The sequence below is a fragment of the Colius striatus genome, chromosome 7 (genome assembly GCF_028858725.1).
Source record: "Colius striatus isolate bColStr4 chromosome 7, bColStr4.1.hap1, whole genome shotgun sequence".
In the NCBI taxonomy this organism is placed as follows: Eukaryota; Metazoa; Chordata; class Aves; order Coliiformes; family Coliidae; genus Colius; species Colius striatus.
The window spans coordinates 21,555,253-21,577,642 of NC_084765.1; the positions used below are offsets into that span (position 1 = coordinate 21,555,253).

Sequence of the window (22,390 nt, forward strand, 5' to 3'; positions counted from 1 at the left end):
CTGCTGCGATGGCTTCAGCCTCTGCTGCCTTCCTGCTCCCAGTGCCACATTCCCTGCTCTGCACACTTGCCACCACTGGTCCCTTACTGGTAAATCCAGCCCTGCACCCCAGGGGATGTCCTCCAGCCCGTGCCCGGGCCTCTGTGTCCTGGCCTGCAGCTCCGCAAGCTCTCCCTCAACGTCCCTGCACACCTGGCCATTGCTCTGCCTCCTTCCCAATCACCTTCCTTTGCTGTGTCCCCGCTGATGGGGGTGCTTCTCATGGGAGTCCACGATGTTTCAATGGCTCTCCTTGGGTCTGCTCCGTGGGCCTGCTCGGTGCTGGTTTCATGAACACTTCCCAGGCCCGGGCTATGCCATCGCTCCCACTTCGGCAGCGGCCTCTCTGAGACCCTTCTGGTGCCACCGCAGGCGCCTTCCGCCGCGTTCGGGGCGGGCAGCGCTCCGGGGGGGCGGGAAGGCGCGGATGAGGCCCGCGGCCTCCAGGCCCCGCCGCAGGAGGCCCGGGGCATCGGGCGCCCTCGGGGGGACGGTTCGTCGCCGGGGCCGGAGCTGGGGCGGGACGCGGGGTGGCCAAGAGCCGGCAGCGGCCTGGATCGTGTCGGGGCGGGGTGAGGGGGGTCGGCCAGGAGAGCCTGGGGAAGCCGTGCCGGGCGCGGCGGAAGGCGTGCCGGGCGGCGGGGACGCGGGGCGTGCCCTCGGAGAGGCAGGCCGTGCCGTGCCGTGCCGTGCCGCGCCGCGCCGTGCCGTGCCGTGCCGTGCGGCGCCGTGCCGTGCGGCGAGGAGTGTGTGCCGGGCCATGCCGCGCGCCCGCCCGGGCTAGCGCGGCGGACGGCAGCCGGCGCGGCGGCTCCGGCAGGTGGCACTGGCCACCTCCCCCGCCCGCCTCCCCCGCCCGCCCCGGCCCCGCCGCCGCGCAGTCCGCCGGCGCCGATGCTGCTGAGCGGAGCGGCGGCCGGCTCGGAGCGCGGCGACGGCGCGGGCGGCGAGGCGGGGGCCGGTGGGGCCCCGCAGTGCGTGGGCACCATGGCCCGCTGGCTTCGCGAGCACCTGGGCTTTCGCAGCGCCAAGCCCGCGCCCCCCGCGCCGCCCAAGCCCGACTACCGCGCCGGGCCGCCGCCGCAGCCGCCCCCGCCGCCCGGGGGCGCGGCCGAGCCGCCTCCCGCCGCCCAGCCCGATATCGTGGCAGCTTACCGGCTGCAGAAGGAGCGCGACTTCGAGGACCCCTACAGCGGAGCCCCGCCGCCTGTCGCCCCTGACGGGCCCCGTTACGTCTCGCCCAAGCACCGGCTGATCAAGGTGGATGCGATCGAGAAGGTGCCCACCACCCCCCCGCCGCCGCTGCTGGCCCCCGCCGCCCCCAGCTCGCCGCCGGCCGGCCTCGAGCCGCCCGACGAGCCGCCGCAGGAGGTGAGTGTCCGCAGCCCTGCGGCCGGGGTGGGGGCGTTTCGCGTCCCCCGCGTTCCGAGTTCGCTGCGCCGTCGTCCCCTCGGCAACTCGCTGCGCGGAGCAGAGGGCCGGGACTCCGGGGCAGGTGGAGCCCGAGGAGCCACGGCCGAGCTACGCGGCGGCTCCCGCCTCGCGTCCCCCCGCGCCCCGGCAGCACCGACATGCCGCTCCCCGGTGTCTCCCCCGGCTCCCGCCGAGGCAGGTATGATCCCGCAGGAAGTCTCGATCGCCAAGGTGTGAGAGCCGAGGGCCTGCCAGCCACCTTCCCCCCCGCTTCCCTACTTGCTATTTCTTTGCAGCCGAGCACTTGGTGCTCTACAGAGGTGAAGACGTTCCAGCCCGGGAAGGCCCCACGTAGCACGGGACCGGCGGCCTCTTAACGCTGGGGCGAGCGACCCTGGGCCTTCCCCCACCCCCTTGCCAGCGGCGCGGGCTTCTCTCTGCCCGTGCGAGGGCCCCCGGCGGCTTTGTCAGGGAGCCTCAGCGCCTCTTTGTCTGCCGCCTCCCAGCCGCCTGCTCGGGGCTGAGTGCGGAGCCCGGCGCTGCTGGTGTCGGTGCCGGGCAGGCGGCGAGACGCGCCCGCAGCAGCAGGCAGGAGCTGGGGAGTAGCTTCCCGGGGGGGAGCTGAGCCCCGAGCGGCACACTGGCCCAGCGCAGGAGGGAACCCTCCGGGGCTGCGGCCGTCGGTGCCCGGCCTCTTGGTGGAGAGCTTGATGCGGGGACTGCGCAAAGAAAGGCAGGAGGGGTAATTAGTGCCCGCCAGCGCTGCCGCCTGCAAGACGGGGCCTGTCGAGCGAACTCGACGGGATTGCAGATCTGGCTGGTGAGGGAATGGTGGATAAAATGATCCCATCCGTGATCCTGGCATTGCTGTGCAGCACGATGAAATGAGCGTCAGACAAAATCTGTTGGGGAGTGTTTTAAGCAGCTGGAAAAACTTGTTGCTGGTGGATCTTGAAAAGTTGCTTGTACTGAATAATTGCTCTCAGGAGGTTTCTGGAGGGGCCTGACAGAAACCCCCTTTTGAGCCAGTATCCTGTAAACTGGCCACTGCTGGTAAGAGGAGAGGACGAGAAGGAGGAGGGCACTGGCAACGAAGACTGGAGGTGCCATTGTGGTGATGTGGTTTGCTGAGGCAGGCCACATGCTTTTTCCTTTGGAACATGCGGTGTGAGATCAGAGGGTCCAGGAGTGGGTGGTGTTCATAGAAAGACTCGGGCAGTGGTGTGCAAAGGGCTGAGCAGGAGTTGTGGGAAGCAGGGGCTGCCAGGGCTGTGCAGGCATCTGAGGGCTGGGGAGAATCCAGGAAGTCTAGAAGAAAAGCCAAAAGCTGGGATACATTTGGGGAAACACTGTTAATAGAACTAGGCTGAAGAAGACCCTTGATCATGTCCAAGGTCAACAGTGATTAGACTATCTCCTGATCTCCTGTGTGTGCCTCTGTGGGGATGAGGTTTCTTATTCTTCAGGACTCTTGTGCATGATGGACACAGGCGGAGCTCTGGCACTGGGTGAAGATGGAGATAAAGTGGGAATATTTGATAGTGCACACAGCTGTTCATTACAGCAGTTTCCTTGAAGGAGCACAGGAATATCCACCATGTCGAGCGTCTCGGTTGGGCCTGAGCACCCTTTGCAGCTCCCCCCTACTGGCCTTGTCATTGGGTTGAGCAGTGGAAGGGTTCCCCAGTTGCTGCAAGGTCACAATGGATCTTTCTGGAGGTGGTCCAAGAGGATGGAAGTGCCTGCTGGATGGCTGTGGATGCTGTGGCACTTGGCAGCAACGTCAAGATATCCTGGAGCAGGGAAGGCACACTAGGGCCAGGCTATAGCCTCTGCTGAGCTCTTCAAACTGACATGATGGTTGTGGCAGGGGACTCAGTGTTTCCATGCTTAGGGGGAGGTGGTGGACACTGTTCCCTATCCACTTCAAGGACTGGAGCTTCAGAAAGCCCACAGGTGTGGGTCTTGCATTATGATGATGCCGAATGTGGAGAGGTACAATTCTAGGTATGGGCAAGGCTGCTGGAGCAGGGAGGTTTTTTTGATCATGACTGGCAGTGAAAAACACTCTAATAAAATGTGCAGCCCTGTTGACTGAGGAGGACAAGGATGGACAGAGTGGAAGGAGCAGCCACTAGTTCCTGGTTGTGTGGTTCGGCTGAGGTTGTGTGGTTTGCAGTACGGGTGCTGCATTGAGGTTGGGGGATTGACCACATTCCCTGGGAGCCTTGTGCCTGCTGTAGATGCCCTTCTCATTTTGGAGGACTGAAGGCAGGGCAGGAACACCTTGGCAATGGCATCTTTCCTGCCTGGGCCCTGTGATGCTTTGCTATTGTAGCATGACTTGTCACATCTTTCTGCTTTGCATGGGATCTGCAGCATCTTGAGGGGATGTGCTTAGAGTGAGCTCTGTGGTGGCTCCTGCTCCATTACAAATGCTTCCTGGACATGGTGCACAAGGTCCTTCTCCACCTGCTTGATCTGGACAGTCCTTTCCCCACAGCAGTGGACAATGGCTTGGCCCCGTCCGGCTGATTGAGGTAGACACTGTGGAGATGTCTTCTCAGCTGTGTTTGAGTTAGGCGTGAGGAGTGATGCCACCAGTATGCAACAGGCAGACATGATGAGGGACCTCCCTGCCTGAGGCTGCCTATACCCAGTACAGTGGGCTTGGGGAAGGGTTTGGGGGTCTGCCTAGGGTCACCTCTGTCTTGTGCCCACTGGTCGCTGGCCCGCTGGTTGCTGGGAGTGCAAGATCAGTGCTGTGGGGTGTGGGAATGGCTGGCCAGGAAGCTCTTGGGCGTGTGTCTTTCCTGCAAGAGCCTCCCTGATCTGAGTCATCCCACATGATGCTGTGCTGTCCACCCCGCACTCCCTCCTCCTATGCCATGCATATAGCTGTGGCTCCTCACTTGGCCTGGCTGTCCTCATGGGTTTGGCTTGGCATCCACTGAAAGCTGAGCTCTAAGACATGTAAAACTGAGGAATTTTGCACCTGACAGAACAAACTGAGTTTGGTTATAACTCAGAATGACTTCAGCATTAAACTCAGCAATCTCCTGGTGGCACCTCAAACACCCCTTTTTCATCTCCAGGGCAAGAAACTTGTCTGTAGGCAAGATAGGGGGAAGAGCCCCAGCTCTGCCCTGGGATCTTGGTGTCTGAGCTGTGAGCATTCCTGGAGAGCCCTCGGTCGCCTTCCCTGGTGGGCAGTATAAAAACTGTTTTGTTGTGAGAACCCAGTGATGATCTGGTCTTTTGCCTTGATTTTCTTTTGATGTTCATATTTTCTTACAGTTGGCGTTAATAATGGTGCAAGAGTACTGTAGGAGGGATCTGAATGTACAGATAATCCTGCGAAAAGCACTCATGCACAAAGAGGTCGTGTGTCCAAGGGCCAGAGGTGCTTGCCAGCTCTCTAAAGGGCTGGTATGCACCAAGAGCCTGCCAGACTCTTTCTTTACACCCAAATTATTTGACATCTCACAAAGCTTGTGCTGTGTGTGAGCAGGCAAAGCCTGGGTACCTGGGCATCTGCACAGTGCCCTGGGATGGGCCAGGGGGTGAACAGCTCCCTCTGTGACATGGGGGGAGAGCCTTTGGCTGAACACGGTGGTTGGGACAGCCCTGGGAGCTGCCTGCCCCTCTGGTGCTGGGGGTGTGGCTGCCGCAGGGCTCTGCACTGCTCCTCAAGTCCAGCGCTCTTAGATTAAGAAATGTCAGATGCAGTTTCCAGGGCAACCTTAGTTTGACCCCACGTGCAGGGGCCTTGGGACACAAAAGGTAACTGCAGGCTCCTGTCTTTGACCCTCTAAGAGCCCTGTTTCCTTCCCAGCACCTGCTGCAGCCTCCAGCCACAAGGCTTGGGGTACTGTTCTCCTGTCCCAAAGTGTCAGTGCCCCTGGACACAGTTAGGACTTGCCTTCCCAGCTTTTCTATGGCTCTCCACTGTAATGCCTGGCCATTTAGAAAGCGAATGGCTTTATGTTCTTGGTGCCCTATGGTAGGTGACTGCAAAGAGGCATCCTTAAGATAGTGGGGTAAAGCCAATGTGCTTAAAACCCGACCAAACCTTGGGAGCTCAGAGACTAAGCACCTGGTCTGAGTCATTTGCTCTGGATCCAAGCTCAGCCCAGCAAACCACGTCTTGCCTGAGTAGAGCCTGTCTAATTGCTGCTGAGTGAGTGGCTTTGCACCCCCTGCAAGCAAAAACCCCAGTTTTAGGGATTTCAGCAGAGATGTATTAGGGTTCTCCACCTTTTTTTGCTTTCTAGACCTGGAGATGGAGGCACTTGACTGGTGACTACTCTGTGAGCTTGCCGGAGGTCATGTATCTCCCTTGGAAGCCTGAACCAAATGCCGAGGAAATACAGAGGGGTTTTTCCTCTGGCTAGGAAGCACGTCCTCTGTGTGCAGAGAAGCCTCTTTGCTGCTGAGGTGCTGTGCTGGTACCCTTCAAACAAAAGTCTGAAGCTGCTCTTTGTTTATGAGGTGAGACAGGGAGGGCTCAGGGCTGACGCCAGCAGTGAGCCAGCCTATGTCTGTCTAGCAGACTGCACCCAGGAAATGGGGCTGGTGGTGAGTTGGAATGTGGACACGTTGGGCTCAGGGCAGGAGGAACAAGCAGATGACTCCTTTCTGCACCCAGGAGGGTCAGCACAGTGTGTTTCACTGCCCAGCAGCACACTTGGAGCCAAGGGAGCTCTTTGTGAAGGGTGAGCGTTGAACCGGGTGCTGCTCAGCCTGTGTGTTGTGCTGGTGTGTTTGCATGCACCAGGATGCCTGCCCGCATGCTTGCTCCTCCCTGGGCACTGGCATGGGTGCCAATTGGCTGCTGCCAGCCGGCGCGGGGCTGTGCTTCCCAGGGGTCCCCCCAGCAAAGCAAAAGCCTCTCTGCAGCGTTCCAAGGTGTGGGCACAGCCCATGAGGTCTCCTGGCATGGATCTGTCCATGGGGTCTCGCAGGCAATGGGTGGGAAGCACCTACCTGCTGCAAGCTGGACCCTTCTTTGCCTTGGGGAAGAAAAGGATGTTTGGAAACCAGAGGGGCTCCCACAGTGAACTTGCAGTTGCTGTCATCTCATAGCCCCATGGGTGTTAGGTAGGGTGTGAGCAGCCAAAGCAGCTGCAAAAGTCACCAATAACTTAGATTTCCCAGGGGGTTTTGCCTCAGTGATGGTAAACAAAGGGCTGCAGCCCCACAGGCTCAGTGTTGTCCCTTGGTGTCCCCCGGTACCTGGCAGGGCCTGAGTGGTGCCATATCTCTCGGATGATGGAGGTGAGAGCAGTTTTCCCATCTCTTGCTGCAGAGCCAGGGGCTGGCTGCTCCTGCAGCCCTGTCCCAGCTTGCTAGTACTGGCCCTGCCTGCAGAGCCAGTGGGAAGTTTCAGTCTTTCTCCCTCATACGGTAGCAGCTTGTACCCTGAGCAGCATCTGTCCCACTGCTGCTGTGTCAAGGGGTGAGGGCTCCTACTTGGTCCCACATTTGAACCTGCCTTGTACTTGCCTGGGGCAGCTGCCAGCCATGGGACTGGTGGGTTTTGCTCTGGTGATGTCATTCTGCCGCTCGTTTGTGCCTCAGTATGGGGGGCCAGGCTTGGAGAGCTGCCTTGGCTCCCCACTGTGTTAGCTGCCTGGGAGCCAGGCCATTTACAGAGGCAGTGGGGAGCCATGTTCCTCCCGTACCTCAGCGGGATGTGGTGCTCAGGGCTGCACTGAGGTGTTTACAATTCCAGTTCCTTTTCCCTTTTCCTGCTGGGTTTTGCTGCTCGAGGCTATTGTTGAGGCACAGGAAGGAGGAAGAAATGTTTTGTTTTAAGGCAATTCTGGGAGGTGGAGAGGAATGTATGAGTGGCCCTGGTCTCCAGGCCTGGCCAGGAGCAGGACAGCATGGTGAGGGTGGAGCCTGGCACCAGGTAGTATTAGCTGCCACACCAGATTCGGGCTGTTCAGACCATACTGTGGCAGCTCTGCATAGCTGACGAGGTGGTGGCAAAACCCATCTTGCCGGGTGCTCCAGCTGGGGTTTGCAGCCTAGTGTGCGAGCAGACCCTGGCAAAAGTGCTTGGGTGCACTCATACCCTACTGGAAATATTGCATGGTCCAATTTTGGGACCAGCTCCAGGCTTGGCTGGGGGCTGAGGTGTTGTACGATGGGACTCTCCATCTGGGGAGCTGCTGAGGTGCTGGAACAGGCATGTGGCTCCAGCACCAGAGGAGATGGACCTCTGGAACATGCCCTATACTCTACTGCAGGATTACCTCCTGTTCATCAGTAAGAGCAAACCTTGAGCTTTTTGTGTTGTCCTTTTGACTTGAGATGCTCCTGGCTCTGCTTCCTGGTGACCCCTGATCACGTGGAACAGCCCTGTCTTATGTTGCTCAGGATGCATGTGGGGATGCTTCAGAGGTCTGGAGGGAGCGGAGAGGAAGCTGTGGGCTGTTCTTGGCCCTTTGTTCAGAAACGTCTTTGAACGAGCCTGCAGGAGCCCTGGAAAATAACCAGCGAGTTCCCAGTGCCAGCTGACACTCCTGTGCTCCCCTTCTCTGCCCCAGGCAAGGAGCTGTGGCTGCGTGCAGGGAGAGCATCTGCATGCCAGGGGGGATGTGGCACTGCCGGCAGCCCGGTGCTGCGGCAGGGGCCTTGCTGGGCGCTTGCGCCTGTGTACCACGGGAGGAGGCTGAGCTGCCTTCTGCTCTGCTTGGCTCCATCCCAGCTTTCAGGACAAAGGCTGGAGCATTTCCACGGCTGAGTGCTGGTGCCTGGAAAGCTGCTGGCTGCCAGCACCTGCTTTGTGGGGCTGCTGTGCTGCGGACTGGGGTTCCTGGCTGCCACTATGGCTGCTGCTAACAGAGCTTATGGGGAGGTTTCAAGGGGCTTTATCTGGTCCCTGATACCCCTCCAAAATGGCAGGGAGTATCCTTAACCCTTCTTCCACCCTTCCCTCTTCCAGCTGGCTGTCGTGGAAGACTATGCAGATCCGTTCGATGCAGCGCAGGTGGCTGGTAGCCAGGCAGGGCTGGAGAAGGTGATGGAGAACGATGGCTACATGGAGCCGTATGAAGCCCAGAAGATGATGGCTGGTAAGGAGGAGGGCTCCGTCCAAAAACCACTCGTTGTGTCTCTGGTCCTTGCTGTCTGTATTTGGTGGCTGTTCTGCTGTGTTCCTTGCAGCCCGTGACAGCACCAGATCCTTCAGGCAAGGCAAACTCAAGTGATTGCTGTGGTGGTGCACATCTCCCCACGCATGCACAAGCCCTGAGCTTTAGCTGTGTGTGGTGACCTTGCCACAGCCAGAACATGCACAAAGGCTGCCTGGGCAGGGAAGGCACCTCTGTATTTCTCCCTGTGATGCTGCCCCTGGGATGGTGGCTCCTGCTCACCAAGAGAGACCTGGCATTTGATGCACCTGGCATAAAACTGAGGAGGATGTGGGAGCTATTTAATTTGATTAGGACTGGGCTGGAATATGCTGCTGCCCACCACAGCAGCGGGGTCCTGGGGGGGTCACTTGCAGCTGGAAAGCTGGTGAGGTGAGAGCGTGTGCGCTCCCAAAGGCCTCGTATTCCCCACTGCTGTGCTGGCCTGCGTGTTCCAGGCCTTGGCTCTGCTTTGCACTTCCATGGTTTTCCTGGAGTGAGTGGTTTCTGGAAAGCTCATGCGGCTTTTTGGATGAGACTGTTGCATTTCTTGGAAAAATCAGCAAGTAGTGAAGAGGCTGTTTGTATCTGTGGGAGAGACTTTTGTTTTGCTGGAGGGAAGGGCATTTTATTAAACTGGCCATGTGAGGTGCCCAGAGAAGAAGCCTGGCCTCTCTGCTTATGGGCAGTCAGGCTCTGGGGTGCCTTGTTGCCATGGTCTCTGTTTTGAGGGCTGCCTGAGAGTGGGAATGTTGTACTATGAGGAGAGAAGGCATCTTGTTGCTGTGGGATACTCAAGACCCAGCTGTCTAGTAGCTCCCCAGCTTCTGGCAGGCGCTTGCTGGAGGTTTGGGTGGGCATTCTTTGTTGCCGGTGCTCCCTATCCCACTTTGTCCTTGGATGAAATTGAGGCCTTTCATCTAGCAGGGCTTTGAGGATTGTGGTTAGGCTCTGTTGGGCAAAAAAGCTCACAATCTTATTCCTCTTCTCCTGCTAGAAATCCGCCAGAAGGGCTTACGGGAGGCTCCCACTTGGCCGCTGCACCTCTACGACACTCCCTATGAGCCTGTGCTTGGAGGGCTGGATGTGGATGGTGAACGCCCAGCTTGCCCCAGGCCCAGGGAGTCCCGTCTGCCTGAGGATGACGAGCGGCCGCCGGAGGAGTACGACCAGCCCTGGGAGTGGAAGAAAGAGCGGATTTCCAAAGCCTTTGCAGGTGTGTGATGGGAGCAGCCGTAAAGGAGAGAGAGCAGCCATAAAGCAACCGATGCTGCACTGCATTTTGCAGAGGGGAAGCTGGCTCCTTGGGGTTCCTTCATCTTTGTGGGTCAGGAGTGATGGCCTCTGCATTTCTGTGGCTCTGGGAGTGCTCGTGTTCTTGCAGAGGCTGTTTATCTTCAGCAGGGAGCCAGGCGGAGGGGAGTGGTGGATTGAACTGCCTTTGTAGGCTGTCTAATGCCTATCTCTCGTTGCCTTTTCCCCCCTCTGACTGGTCACAGCTTGCAGGGCAAGTTAAGCTCAACCCTGAGCTCAAACAGATCCCTCCTTCATGTCAGAAGGAGAGCTGTGCTGCTCCTCTGGGAGCCTCTGACCCTGCCATCGTCCAGCCCCTGACCTATTTATCTGTTCCATGGGATCGATCGTGTTTGTGTTTGTTAATGAGGAAATCCATGCTGCGCGTTTGTGTCGGCTCCGCCGCTGGTGCTGGCTAATTGCCATGCTCTTATTTAGGGTGCATTTTAATGGCAGCACTGTGCGTCTGCGCTGCAGCTGTTGCATACAAGGTGCTTGAGCCAGCGATTGTTGGGGCCGTGTGGGGATGCTGGTGGAGAGAGGCATGGAGATTCAGGCTTGGGAGCAGTTCGCCTTTTGGATTTGGGTGCTGTGAGCTGGAGATGTATGTGCTAGGCCTAATGCCACGGTGCCCACTTGTACCTGGGGTGGCACTCGTGACACTGGGACTTGGCTGGGTGCAGGGCTGGTGTCCACTGTTACGGGGATTTGGCCTGTCAGGCTGTGGCATGAAGCACTGCGTGCTGCAGTCTGGGTCTGTGCCGAGGCGTCTGTGCTCTGGAGCTGAGCGGGTGAGCCACCTTGCTCCATGTCCCGGGGTGGAGGTGGCACATTCACAGGTCTGGCTCACATGTGGGTGCACATGGGTGCTCTGGGCTTGCTCTGAGGCCAAAAGAGTCAGGTTGCTGTGCCTTGGGCCACGTTATGACCTGTTCCCTGCTTTCTTCCCAAGCCAGAGCATGTCCTGCTGCGGTTTGCGGGGTGTTTCTCCTCTCCTGCAGTGCCAGAATCTCTCTGCTGGCCCATTCTCCCTTTGGGAGACTTGCTAGGTCCCTGCTGCTGGGCAGCCAGTGCCTCGCAGAGGGACGTGAACCCTGTGGGGTGACTGAGACCAGACAGATGCATGGGCAGGACAGATGGATGTTGGAAACTCAGACGAGGCCCCGCAGATGGATATGTGAGTGGGATAAGGGGATCACAGACTCCCCCCACCCCAGAGAGAGCTGTTGGAGGGACCTTACAGAGGAGCAGGTTGTCTGTGTTGGGATGTGCCTCATGTCAGCCTGGTTGCTGCTCAATGCTGGAGAGGGGATGAGATGGCCGAACTGGCACAGGCCTGGGAATTTAGTCCTCAAGTCTTTCTCCCCACAACTGCTTTCCTTCTACCATTCTCTGATTCTATGGGCCTGGTGTTGATGATGTTTTTTTCTAAGTCCTTTCTTTCTCTCTTTCTCTTTTTCTGTTTCTCTCTCTTCCCCCCCCACTTCCCCCTCCTTCCAGTTGAAATCAAGGTCATTAAAGACCTGCCGTGGCCACCGCCGGTGGGACAGCTCGACAGTGGTGAAAGCCCCCTGGTCGGTGAGGCTGGTGCCTCCATCCCTCCACAGCATGGCCAACACGGCTACGAAGACGCCAACGGTGGGTCTTGCATGAGAGCGGGGCGTCTGGGGTGGCTGTGGCAGGTGCTCGCCCTGACCCTGCCTTGCTGCAACACCTCAGAGCTCACCCTGGTCTGGCAGGGATCTGCCTGCAGGCACTGATAGGCCTCCCCCCTATCCCCTGCCTTACCCCAGCTCCTCCTGGCCCCTTCAGTTCTCCTATGCCAATGCCAGACGTTTTTCCTTCCTTCTTCTGCATCTTCTGTAGCTCCTCAATGTCTCTTTGCACAAAGCAGTCAAGCTGCACCAGGGGATTATTCGCTGGCAGAATCATTATCTTCCCTTTTGTTCTCTCTTCTTTGCTTCCAAATTCCCAATATTTGATAGCTGCTTTTACAGTCTTCTCAGCAACTGCTCTTAGCATTTAGCTGATGTTTTCTTGCGACTCTTAACACCCAAGTCCCTTACAGGTGTGGCAGCAGCTAATTCAGATCCCACTGCTGAAGCTGGGGTTATTTTTCTCTGTGTGCCTTGCTTTGTCACTTAGCACTGCTGTTTCCTCCACTATTTCATTACTTGCTGCTCAGTGGCAGGAGATCCCTCTGGATTCTTCGCTCTCATTTTTGCCATCCTGAACAGCTAAATCTCCCAGGTACGCTTTTTCATCTCAGGTTTGCCTTGTTGTGAAGCCTTTTTTGTGTGTGCTGAGCAGCAGAGCCCCATGTAAATCCCGCTTGGACTCTGCTGGCAGCCTCGCTTGTGAAAGCCAAGTATTGCTGCTTCTCTTTTAACCCATTATTAATGTTGTAAGGACCTTGCTCTTATGTCATGGTAGATTAGGGTTTTGCCAAGCACATTAGGTGAGTGGTTTGTTGAAAGCTGCCCAGGCTTTCAGGGTTGGGTTGCTGCTCTCACAGAGAACTGAGATGGATCATGGAAATGTGACTTTCCCTCTGCAAAGCGTTGTCTGTGCCTTGTGCACTGTGTCTGCCCATGTGTCACTGACACTGCTCCAGGTAGACAGGACGTGCCAGGTGCAGATATCTGATTTCCTTATCTACAGTTACCCAGGTCCCAGCAGAGTGCTGTGAAGAAAAGCTGGTGTGGCTTCCACGGCCACCCTGGTGGGTTGGAGCAGGAGGCTGCTTGTGACAGTTGGCTTTGCTGCCTGTCTCAGGGGCACCTCAGAGCCATGTGGCAGCTCTGCCAGTGCCACAGGGGCTGTCCCAAGCCCAAAGAGATGCTACAGGCTGATATCAGTCCCAAAAAACAAAGGTCTTGGCAGGAGGTAAACTTCCTGATCGTCTTCCTACAATGAATGCAGGTGTCAAGGAAAATGAATTTCATTGCTATGCGGCCTCTTCTCTTTCCCCATCGTTTATTATCCCTGCAGTCATGCTGACATGCATCCTACTCCTGATGAACACATCAGTTTGTCATTTTTCCTGGTTTTAGCAACACAGAGTCTCTTTTTTACCTTGACTTGCTTTGTTGTGTTAAGTTTATCTTGCCAGAGTTTTGTCTCATTTTCTGCTTCCCCTGTCTGGGGAAGGGCCTGACTTGAACATTTTGAAGAATATCTTGTACTCCTAGGGGCTTGTTTTTAATATCCTGTTTAGCCATGCTGATCCTCCTGCCTGTCTCTGACAGGTGCAATGCATTTCTCCCGAGCCTCTAACACGATGACTTTGTGCCGCCAGCAGACATTCAGGTGTTTTAATTATCTGGCTTTTTAATGATTGCCTTAATGTTGTAAGGTGATGAGCTGAAATTGAGGCTTGGATGTCCTGTGCAAGGGCGAGCCTGGCCACGGAAAAGCTGGACCGCTGCAGAGGAAGGGCCTGCCAAGCCTTCATGCCAGTTACCTCCTCTCCAAGCTCCTTCTCGAGTGGGAGGTGGTTTAAGCCCTGCTAAGCAGCAGGGGATTTTGGCTGGGGTTCCTTTTGGCTACCTTCCTCTCTCTTGGTGCTGGGGGATGGAGACTTGCTTGCCTGTGTAGGGCATAAGGAGGGGAGAAGCTGCCTAGCCTGGGACATCCTGTGTGTCTTTGGAGCTGCAATGCCTGGGCTCAGCCACCTCCAGGGCAGATGTGCCTCCGCAGCATCAGCCACTGGCGGCCTCATGTCAAAGAAGCTCTGCCCAATCAATAAGTAATTTGTGCGAGGGGGCTTGCGTTACAGGGGAGCAATAATGAACTCTCTGGAGGAGGGAGAAACAATATTGTTAATGCTGAAATCATCCCGCGTGGAAATAACAGTCGACAGGACGCTGGGTCCCCAGGGCACGTCTCTGTTAATCCCCTGCCGTGCCGTGCCGCTCGCTGGGCAGGTGCTGTGCTGCCGGTACATGGGCTGTGGCTTGGCCAGTGCCTGGCAGGTGATTGCATCAGGAAGGCACCTTGCAGTTACAATCTCCCCTACTCCTACCTGGGGAGTTACTTTTTTACCCCAGGTTTACTTGTGCTGCGAGAAATGTTTCCATTGTTTTCCAACTGACTGCTGCCTTTAGCTCCATCTGCCTGCCTCCCGTTTTGGGTTTTTTTTGGTCCTCAAGACTGGAGAGCTTCTTGTTACTGCTTCTCTCTTGACTCTATGCCGCAGATACTGAATCTGTGGCTGCATTAGCAAAGATAAGCTCTGAGCTTTTGGAACCTCCCTGGAAAATATTTGCAGGGGTTAAGGCACTGTGAGGAGTCCAGTCCTGGTGTGGTGGGGACCTGGCCTTGTCTGTCCTGGGGCCCTGCAGTGAGCTGTGGTCCAAGAGCAGGGAACTGGGGCAGCATGAGGGGACCCGGCATGACCTGACGTGGCTCTGGCTCTTTCTGTGGGCCCCATTGGCGGGGGGAAGCTGGCAGCCCAGCCTATCAGCCTGTACCCGCTGCTGGCTGTGACATCCATCTGTCCTGCAGGTCAGTCGGAGGGGCCGGGGTACGGCCACACTTCGCCCTGCAGGGAGGAGAAGGCCAGGGCTGCCCTCAGACATGGCTCTAGCAGCATCAAGAGCACCAAGATGTTGATCGCCGAGCCTGGCCCCTTCATTGGAGAGAAGATTGATCCTGCCCTGCCCCTGGAGAGCCAGTGGTGAGTCTTGCCTGTCCTGAGCAGCCACCCAACCTCTCACTATGCCCATGCCACGGGGAGCCCCGAGGCAGACCTGCTTCTTCCTTTCTTCCATGTACCCACACTTTTGCCTGCTTGTCCCTGCCACCCACCTTGCCATCACAGTGTCCCCATGTGCCCTCTGCACCCCCTGTGCTGCCTTGTGTCACCCAGCCCCATGTGGTACTTTAGGCCTGGCTGGGTGCAAGGTTCCCACCAAGTCATTCTATCACACCCCCTCCTAAACTAGACAGGGAGAGAGGTTTGTGAGTCGAGATAAAGACAGTGAGATCACTCGGCAGTTAGTGTCATGAGAAAAACAGACTCAACTTGGGGAGAAAAGGTTTGATTTATTAATGAACAATTAGAACAGAGCAGGTAAATGCGAAATAAAACTGAATCTTAAAACACCTGCCCCCACCCCTCCCTCTTCCTGGGACTCTCCTTCCTTTTCCCGCCCAGCAGCGCAGGGGATGGGGGTTGTGATTGGTTCGTTACAGATGGACTTTGCCGCTGCTTCTTCTCAGGAAGAGGCCTTTTCACATTTCCCACTGCTACAGTGTGCGTTCCCTCCTCATGGGAGACAGTCCCTCACAAATTTCTCCAACGTGGGTCCTTCCCGTGGGCTAAAGTTCCTCATGAACTGCTCCAGCATGGGGCCTCCCACTGGGGCAGCTCCTCACAAATTGCCCCAACGTGGGTCATCCACGGGGAGAACAGTCCTTCAGGTACCGACTGCTCCAGCCTGAGTCCCTCACAGGATCACAAGTCTTGACAGCAAACCTGCTCTGGTGTGGGCTCCATTCTCCATGGGTTCCCAGGTCCTGCCAGGAACTTGCTCCAGGGTGAGCTTCCCACGGAGTCACAGCCTCTTTCAGGCATCCACCTGCTCTGGTGTGGGGTCCTCCATGAGTTGCCAATGGTTCTCTGCTTCCTGGTGGCCTCCATGGACTGCAGGGGCACAGCTGCCTCGCCATGGGCTGCACCACAGGTCACAGGGGAATCTCTCTTGCAGTGCCTGCGCAGCTCCTCCCCCTCCATCTCCACTGACCTTGGTGTCTGCAGAGATGTTGTTCTCACATTCTCACTCCCTTCTGCTGCTGCTGCAGCAACTTCTTCCTGTTCTCCAATATGTTATTCAGAGAGGTGTTACCTCAGTCATTAATTGGCCCGGCCTGGGTCAGCTGTGGGTCCATGTTGGAATTGACTGGCATTACCCTATCAGCTACAGGGGAAGCTTCTGGCAGATCTTTGTTTAAAGAAGCCACCCCTGTAGCCCCCCCCCCCCACTACCAAAACCTGTCTCAGACAAAACCACTACACCCTGGTGTTGCCACCATCATCCCTCTCCCCGCTGTCCTGGGATGTGCTGGGGTACTGGCACAGTCAGTGCTGTGGGGCACAGGCCTTCTGGGCAGCTGCTTCCTGCCTTGCACAGTGGGTCCCTCTCCCCGTCTAGCTGGTACCACGGGGCCATCAGCCGGACAGATGCCGAGACGCTGCTGCGACTGTGCAAGGAGGCCAGCTACCTGGTGCGCAACAGCGAGACCAGCAAGAACGACTTCTCCCTCTCCTTGAAGTGAGTGAGCCCTGTTGGGCTGGGGGGGTAGGGGCCTACTGCGAGGGCGAGTCGGCACTGGAGGTGACCCCGTGTGGGTGGATGCCACACGCAGAAGTGTGCCTGTATAAATGAGTGTCTCTAAGACCACCATGGAGTGGTCAGAAATGGCTGGGATACAAAGTCTGCGCTTCGTGGTGGTGTGGCACAGGCTTCTGGTATGGTGTCTGGCAAAAGGGTCTTGGGAAGGCTTGTAGATCTGGAGGCACACTGCTCTTCCCCTGACAAGGCTAGTAATCCCTCAGGGGGTAAAACAATGTGCCTTGTTGCTCACTTGAACATGCCTGGCTACGGCTTCCAGCTCTGGCCTCTTGTTACCCCATATTTTTTTGTAGCTTGTTTTCATGGGAAAAGAAATTTTGTGCAATCCTGTTGTCGGATGGACAGGCGGTCTCTCATCCCCACCTCCCCAGCCCATGGATCATTGAGGCTGTTGCTGGGCTGCACTGTGGAGAGGGCATTACTCTTTTTTGGTTTCCCAGCCAGGAAACCTCACTCCCACTGCATGGCTTGGTTTCTGCTCGGGTTTTAGTGGGAGATTTTTGCACCATTCCCAAGCTTTCCAGATTCTCTGAATGGCAAACCTGTATGAAGCATCACCGTGTGCATCTGGCTGGGGAGGAGGTGCCCGTAGCTCCTCAGTCAGCTCTTCCTGACTCAAGGTGTAGCCCGAACCCACAAAAACAAAGCTGTTACTGTCCTGGAGATGATGATGGATGAGCAAATACCTTCTTGCCCTTCTGCCAGATGACTGTATTAGCTCTGTTCCAGACAGATGTGAAAAAAGTGTTTATTGAGCACTTCAGTCATCACTGCCCAGCAACAGACCACATTTCACTCTGTGTTTCTCAAGGTACTTTTAAGTTTCCCCAGTGGTCTTTGTACCTCCATTGCTCCCTGGTGGTTTCAGCCTCCCCTGTTTATTTCCCAGTGATACAATCGTGAATTAGATTGCTCCATCTCTCTTGACTTTTTTTTTTCCATTTTTTGCCGTGTTCAGCACCAAGCCAGGGCAAAAGTTCAGCTGAAAATATTCTTTTATCCTCTTGCACTTGTAGTTTTTAGATCAGACAGTGAGCCTTTCCAGAAAAGCTCCTTACTTTCCTTTTGTTTTTCATCAGAATCATTACTGATGTTTTTATTTTCTCAAATTTTTTTCCTTGCCCTGGTTTACAAGTAATTTTGAAGCAACAGTCTCTGATGTCATATCTGAGGCTGTGAGGGGTCCTCTCAGCCGTGGCCCATGGGTGGCATTACCCAGCATGTGTTTGGAGAGCTTGGGTGATGGCCTTGGCCTTGATGGTGCTTCCTCCCTCACCAGCACAGGTGCCCCTTTCCATCACTTCTACAAGCCACTCACTCATTTCTTCAGGGTTTTTCCTGTACATCTTTCTGCCCATCTTCAGCCTTGTGGCAAAAATGGCTGAATCCTCTTCTCAAACAGCACGTGTAGCTGAGATAGCAGCGTGCCCCCTCCCTGGAGAGCTGCTTGGGCATGGCCTCTACACCGGCTGCGCTTGCAGAGAGCCCACAGCCTTGGAAGCATCATTTTCACTCCATCTTCTTTCTCTGTGCAGCTTTTCAAGGAAATTCCCCTGGGATGCCTTTTATATAGCTGTAAGCTGGCTGCCTGTGTCTTTCTCTTTTTTTTAAACTCTTTTTTTTTCCTCCTTGAGGAAGGAGGTGCAGGCAGGACGAGGATATGGTCTGAGAGTTCCTTTGCTGACCTAAAGCCCTTCTGCACTGCTTCAGAGGAAAATATGTACAAGAGAGAGCAGCAGGAGTGGGTTGCCCATAGCGTATCAGGTAGTCGGAAGGATTTAAACCTGCCATATCAATCCTGGCTGGGCCAAGCTGGGCAGCCCCACATTGCCTACTGTGGACAGAGTTGTGGTCGTGTTGCCTCATACTCTTGGACAATTGAGTTCTTCCCGCCTCAATGAGAGCAGCTGAGGCCACAGTGCAAAGGTCTGGGCTCTTCCTTACGTCTGTGAGGTGCTCAGCAGGAGCAACACTTGCCCCTTGACCTCCTCTCATCCTGCTGCTGCTGTGAGGTTGGTGAGTTTGCAGCGTGCTCTGATCTCGCTCATATCCCTGAGCCCATAGAGCAATTTTGGCAAAACACAGCCATCACCATCTCTTTGTGGACCCATGTGGCAGAACTCTGGCTCTGGATCAGCACTGATCCTGTACCAGGCTCCTGCACATCTTCTGCAAGCACCAGGCAACGGTTGGGTCCGAGGGCAGCTCTGCATGTTTGTGTGTGCTCGATAACGCCATGCCCCTTCATGGGATGCCGTACACACTGCAGCCCAACAGCTCTGCCCTGTGCCCTGCCCAGGGACACAGGATGTGGCCAGCTATCGTTTTTCCTCATCCCCTCAGCTCTTCCCTTTTCCCTCCCTGGGGACAGATGGCTCCTTGCCTCTCGGCTCTAAATGGATTGCAAACCCATTCTGCTAATGCAGCCGGGCTGTCCACAGGCACCATCTCCAGCTGGGTGGATGAGGCTGGCCTGCATGGCGCTGGAAGCGGCTCAGCATTGCTGATGAGGTCCTGTCTGCTTTTAAGTCATCAATATTTTGCCGTAATGTGCATTCCAGACGCTGCAGACAGGCTGTGGTTCTCCTCGGAGACGCAAATTAATAGCAACAGGGCCATTAGCCTGTCACTTGGAATCAGCGCTCGTGGCAGAATCTGCCTGCACAGCCTCACGTGGCTCGGTGCCCGTGCTGTGCCAGGAAATAGCCTTGCTATGCTGGGTGGGTTTTATGGAGCCCGTGGTGTCGGTGGGGGGGTGGCAATGCGCTGTGGGCTGAAGGAGAGAACCTTACTTTGCCACTGTGAGGCTGAAGGTAAGCAAGTGAAAGCCCTCCCATCTGAACTGGAGCGGTTGCAAAAGGGGATTTGCCATCTACGAGGGGCAAAGTCGCTGCCCAATGTCATCCTGCAGCGAGAGCTGCTGCTACTCCTGCCTGGGCCTTGCCTGTGCTCCCCCGCCTGCACATGTCTCCCCCAGCCCTGTGCTGTACCTGTCCTGGGTGGCCCTCATGCCCCGCTGTGCGGCCGTGCTCCCTGGGGCACACGTGCAGCGTGGACGGACCTGGCCTTCCTCTGGAGTGGTATGCCGTGGCCTTCCTCTGGAGTGGGCCAAGAGTGGGATGGTGTGGGTAGGGCACAGGGGTCAGCAGCATATCCCCAGCTGTGGCCTCCCTCAGAGGGTCTGGGACGCTGAGGCCAGCTGTACCTGCTAATGCTGACTCCATTTCTCCTTGCAGGAGCAGCCAGGGCTTCATGCACATGAAACTGTCCCGGACTCAAGAGAACAAGTACGTGCTGGGCCAGCACAGCCCGCCCTTTGACAGCGTGCCGGAGATCATTCATCACTATGCCAGCCGCAAGCTGCCCATCAAGGGGGCTGAGCACATGTCCTTGCTTTACCCAGTGGCTATCCGTACCCTATAGTACTCACCCTTATGAGCCAGGCTCAAGGCCAGGTGCACCCGAAACTGGCCCTTCTGCAGGGCTGAGTGCTGCCGTGCTGAGGATGGGCTCCAGACAGGCAGCCCACAAGCGTCTGGCTGGGCAGGGCTGGCGTTCCTGGGGATTGCTGCAGCTGGACCCTTCGTCCTGCCCTCTCAGGGGACTCCCGTGCACTAAGTCAGTGTTGGGGGGACTCCTTGCGTGAGGAGCTGAGTGGGGCTTCCAGCTGCCCTTTGCCTGCCTCCAGGCAGAGGTCGGACACAAGGACTGGAGCCAAGGCCTTGGAGAGGCTGGACAAGGGGGCAATATGTGCAAAAAGTGGGAGAAATCGTCCAGTGCCTCTGCGAGGGTGCTCTGGCTCAGCTCAATGGAGACAGAATGGCTGTGCCCACAGGCGAGGAGGCTGTCAGGGGGCCAGCAGGGGCCTGCCTGGGGCTAGCAAGGTGCAGAGGGTCCGGGTGAGCCTGTGGTGGTCCCCACTCGCACGGGTGCTTGGTATTCACTGCCATCCTTTGCCAAATGTAAATAGTGACTGGTCTCGGCGGTGCGTGCAGCACTGCTGCCCAATAAAGCAGTGCATGGTTGCCTCCTGCTCTGTGGGGACTGCGCGCCCACATCCCACCACCCTAAGTGGGGGTGGCAGTGACATAACAGCAGGGACAGGGATTTGGTTACACAAAAGCTCTAAGCAAATTGATTTTTCCTTTGCTCTCATGTACGCTGAGACCCATGTACCCGAGTGGTCCGGCCAACTCACTTGTCTGAGGCACAGGGGACAAGGGACACTGGGGTCGTGTCCTTCCTACATTTTTGGGACCCTTTGTGAGCAGTGATGACCTGATTTTGGACTCGCCTGTTGCTCCCTGTAGACTTGAGGTGCTCTTTGGGATCTTTGCCTCCTTCTTTTCCTTCACCTTTCTTAAGCCTTAGGTAAAATCTCTGAATTTCTCAGATCTTCCTCCTGTTCTCTGTGTATTTACTGGCTCCAGTCCTGTCCTGTTCTTCCTCTTCCTCGTACCTTGCCTTTGAGACAATTTCCTCTTTCTCTTTTAATTCAGCTGAAGCTGTCTCCTGCTCTGTAGCATTTAAGGCATGCCTTGCCTTTGAGCCTTGTTCCTGATGTTGCTGCTGTGCTCACACATGGGCATTTCCTCCATGGCTGCCTCAGAGCAGGCAGCTGTCGCTTCCCCTTTCCTTGCAGCTCGCTGGCTGTGTCCCACAGTGCTCAACAGCTTGGCAGCAGCAAAACCTTTTGCATTGGCAGAGCAAAGAGCTTGGGGCATTGGTGGGAGGGTTAGTAGTGGCCCGATGAAGGCTTTGTGAAAAAGCATCATCCTCCCCAGTGCCTGTTCCCAGGAAGGAGCTGGTCCTGCTGGTTTGTGCGGGGATGGAGGTGATCGATGGGACTGCCAGGACCTTGCCTAGGAGAGGTGCCACAACAGGAGCCCTGCTCTACCACAGGGGCTCTGGGATTTTCAGACTAAATCTGTAGCCAGGGCATTGCTGTCCTGGCTGCCTGTCACAGCTTTGAGCTGCTTGGGGACTACTGGGCACGGCCTGTGGTCCCGCTACACGTGACGGTTGGGAGCCTGCAGAAGCTGTGGTGGTTTGTTCCAGGATGCCTTGGCTTTGCCTCTCCTTAAAAGGCAGTGGTTTGTGCTCACAGGGGCTGGTGTCTCCTTACAGCCCTGCTTGGCTGCTGGCAGCTTCCCAGCAGCCTCTCGCAATCCCAGGGAGCAGGGGCGGAGGCAGCTCAAACTGGAGGGTTTTTTCTCCTGGCAGTGCCACACCAAAGCCTGTAGAAAGTGATGGCTTTGCAGAAATCTGCTGAGATGTTCTTGGATGCTCTTGCTGCATTTCAAAGGTTTCAAGGGCCCTTAGCAGCCCTGCTGTGCCCTGACAGCTCCAGCACTGAGCTCATCCCAAGGGATATTCTGCATTCTCCATGGCTGCAGCTAGGAGAGCAGAGGATTCTTGGGTCTGTGCAGCTGAGGAACGAAGGCACAGGAGAAGCCTCCCCGTGTATTCCAGGTTGTTTTTCTAAAGAAACCGTGGCAGGGAGCAAACTGCCTGGCAGCCAGGTCTGGCTGTATCAGCAAGCTTGCAGCCTTTACAGTGAAATCCTGCTGAAGCAGCCTGCCTCCATCACGGGGGCATCCCTGTTGAGCAGTAAGAGATACAAGACTCGTGTGGATTGTACCAGCTCCCCCAAAACAGTCACAGGCCAGCAGGACCACTCTGGAGCTGGGCTTTGCATCCCAGAGCTTCAGCTAAGCAGTCCTCCCAGCTGCAATTGCATCCCCCTTCAGTCCTCTCTTCTCCAGGCTAAAGAAGACCAACTCCTCAAGCATCTCCTTGTACAACATCTCCATTCTTGACCACCCTAATGACTCTCTACTTGGGGTCCAAAACTGGATACAGCATTCAGTTGTGGCCTCACTGGTGCCAAATAAATGGAAATAACCAATTTGACTTGGCTACACTCATGATAACTTGGGCTGGAAGATACCTCAAGAGGTCTCTAGTCTCCCTTCAGGCAATGTTAGTGTTTCCCAGAGCTAAGGAGTGCTTTTTTTTTTGGAGAGAAGCAGAACTTACCTAAGCCAGCTAGGCTTCTTCCTCTCCTCTTCATAGCATTACTAGGAGGAGCTGGACACCAAGGACAGAGGGCTGCCAATTCTCTGCAACCTGAGGGCCAGGCTCCCAGTC

At 56.3% G+C, this 22,390-nt stretch overlaps 1 protein-coding gene across 3 annotated transcripts; it reads left to right on the top strand.

Moving 5' to 3' along the window:
• The first annotated feature begins 955 nt into the window (after positions 1 to 955).
• SHF (Src homology 2 domain containing F) lies at positions 956 to 22,153 on the top strand. 3 transcript variants are annotated; one of them, XM_061999031.1, is made up of 7 exons: positions 956 to 1,410; positions 8,405 to 8,534; positions 9,589 to 9,807; positions 11,385 to 11,522; positions 14,391 to 14,562; positions 16,040 to 16,159; positions 19,477 to 22,153. In XM_061999031.1, the coding sequence occupies exons 1-7, from the start codon at positions 1,027 to 1,029 to the stop codon at positions 19,661 to 19,663; spliced, it is 1,350 nt and encodes a 449-aa protein (XP_061855015.1). In that variant the 5' UTR covers positions 956 to 1,026; the 3' UTR covers positions 19,664 to 22,153. The 3 variants fall into 3 exon arrangements, with proteins under 3 accessions (XP_061855015.1, XP_061855016.1, XP_061855017.1); XM_061999033.1 differs by lacking the exon at positions 956 to 1,410 and adding an exon at positions 1,508 to 1,651; XM_061999032.1 differs by lacking the exon at positions 11,385 to 11,522 and having other exon boundaries at positions 959 to 1,410.
• Positions 22,154 to 22,390: the final 237 nt, after the last annotated feature.

What these genes read in the sequence shown, in the direction of transcription:
- SHF (XM_061999031.1), top strand. Translation starts at nt 1,027, where the DNA reads ATGGCCCGCTGGCTTCGCGAGCACCTGGGCTTTCGCAGCGCCAAGCCC. An exon ending in GATTTCCAAAGCCTTTGCAG is followed by an intron (nt 9,808 to 11,384) that starts GTGTGTGATGGG and finishes CCCTCCTTCCAG; the next exon opens with TTGAAATCAAGGTCATTAAA. An exon ending in CTGCCCCTGGAGAGCCAGTG is followed by an intron (nt 14,563 to 16,039) that starts GTGAGTCTTGCC and finishes CTCCCCGTCTAG; the next exon opens with CTGGTACCACGGGGCCATCA.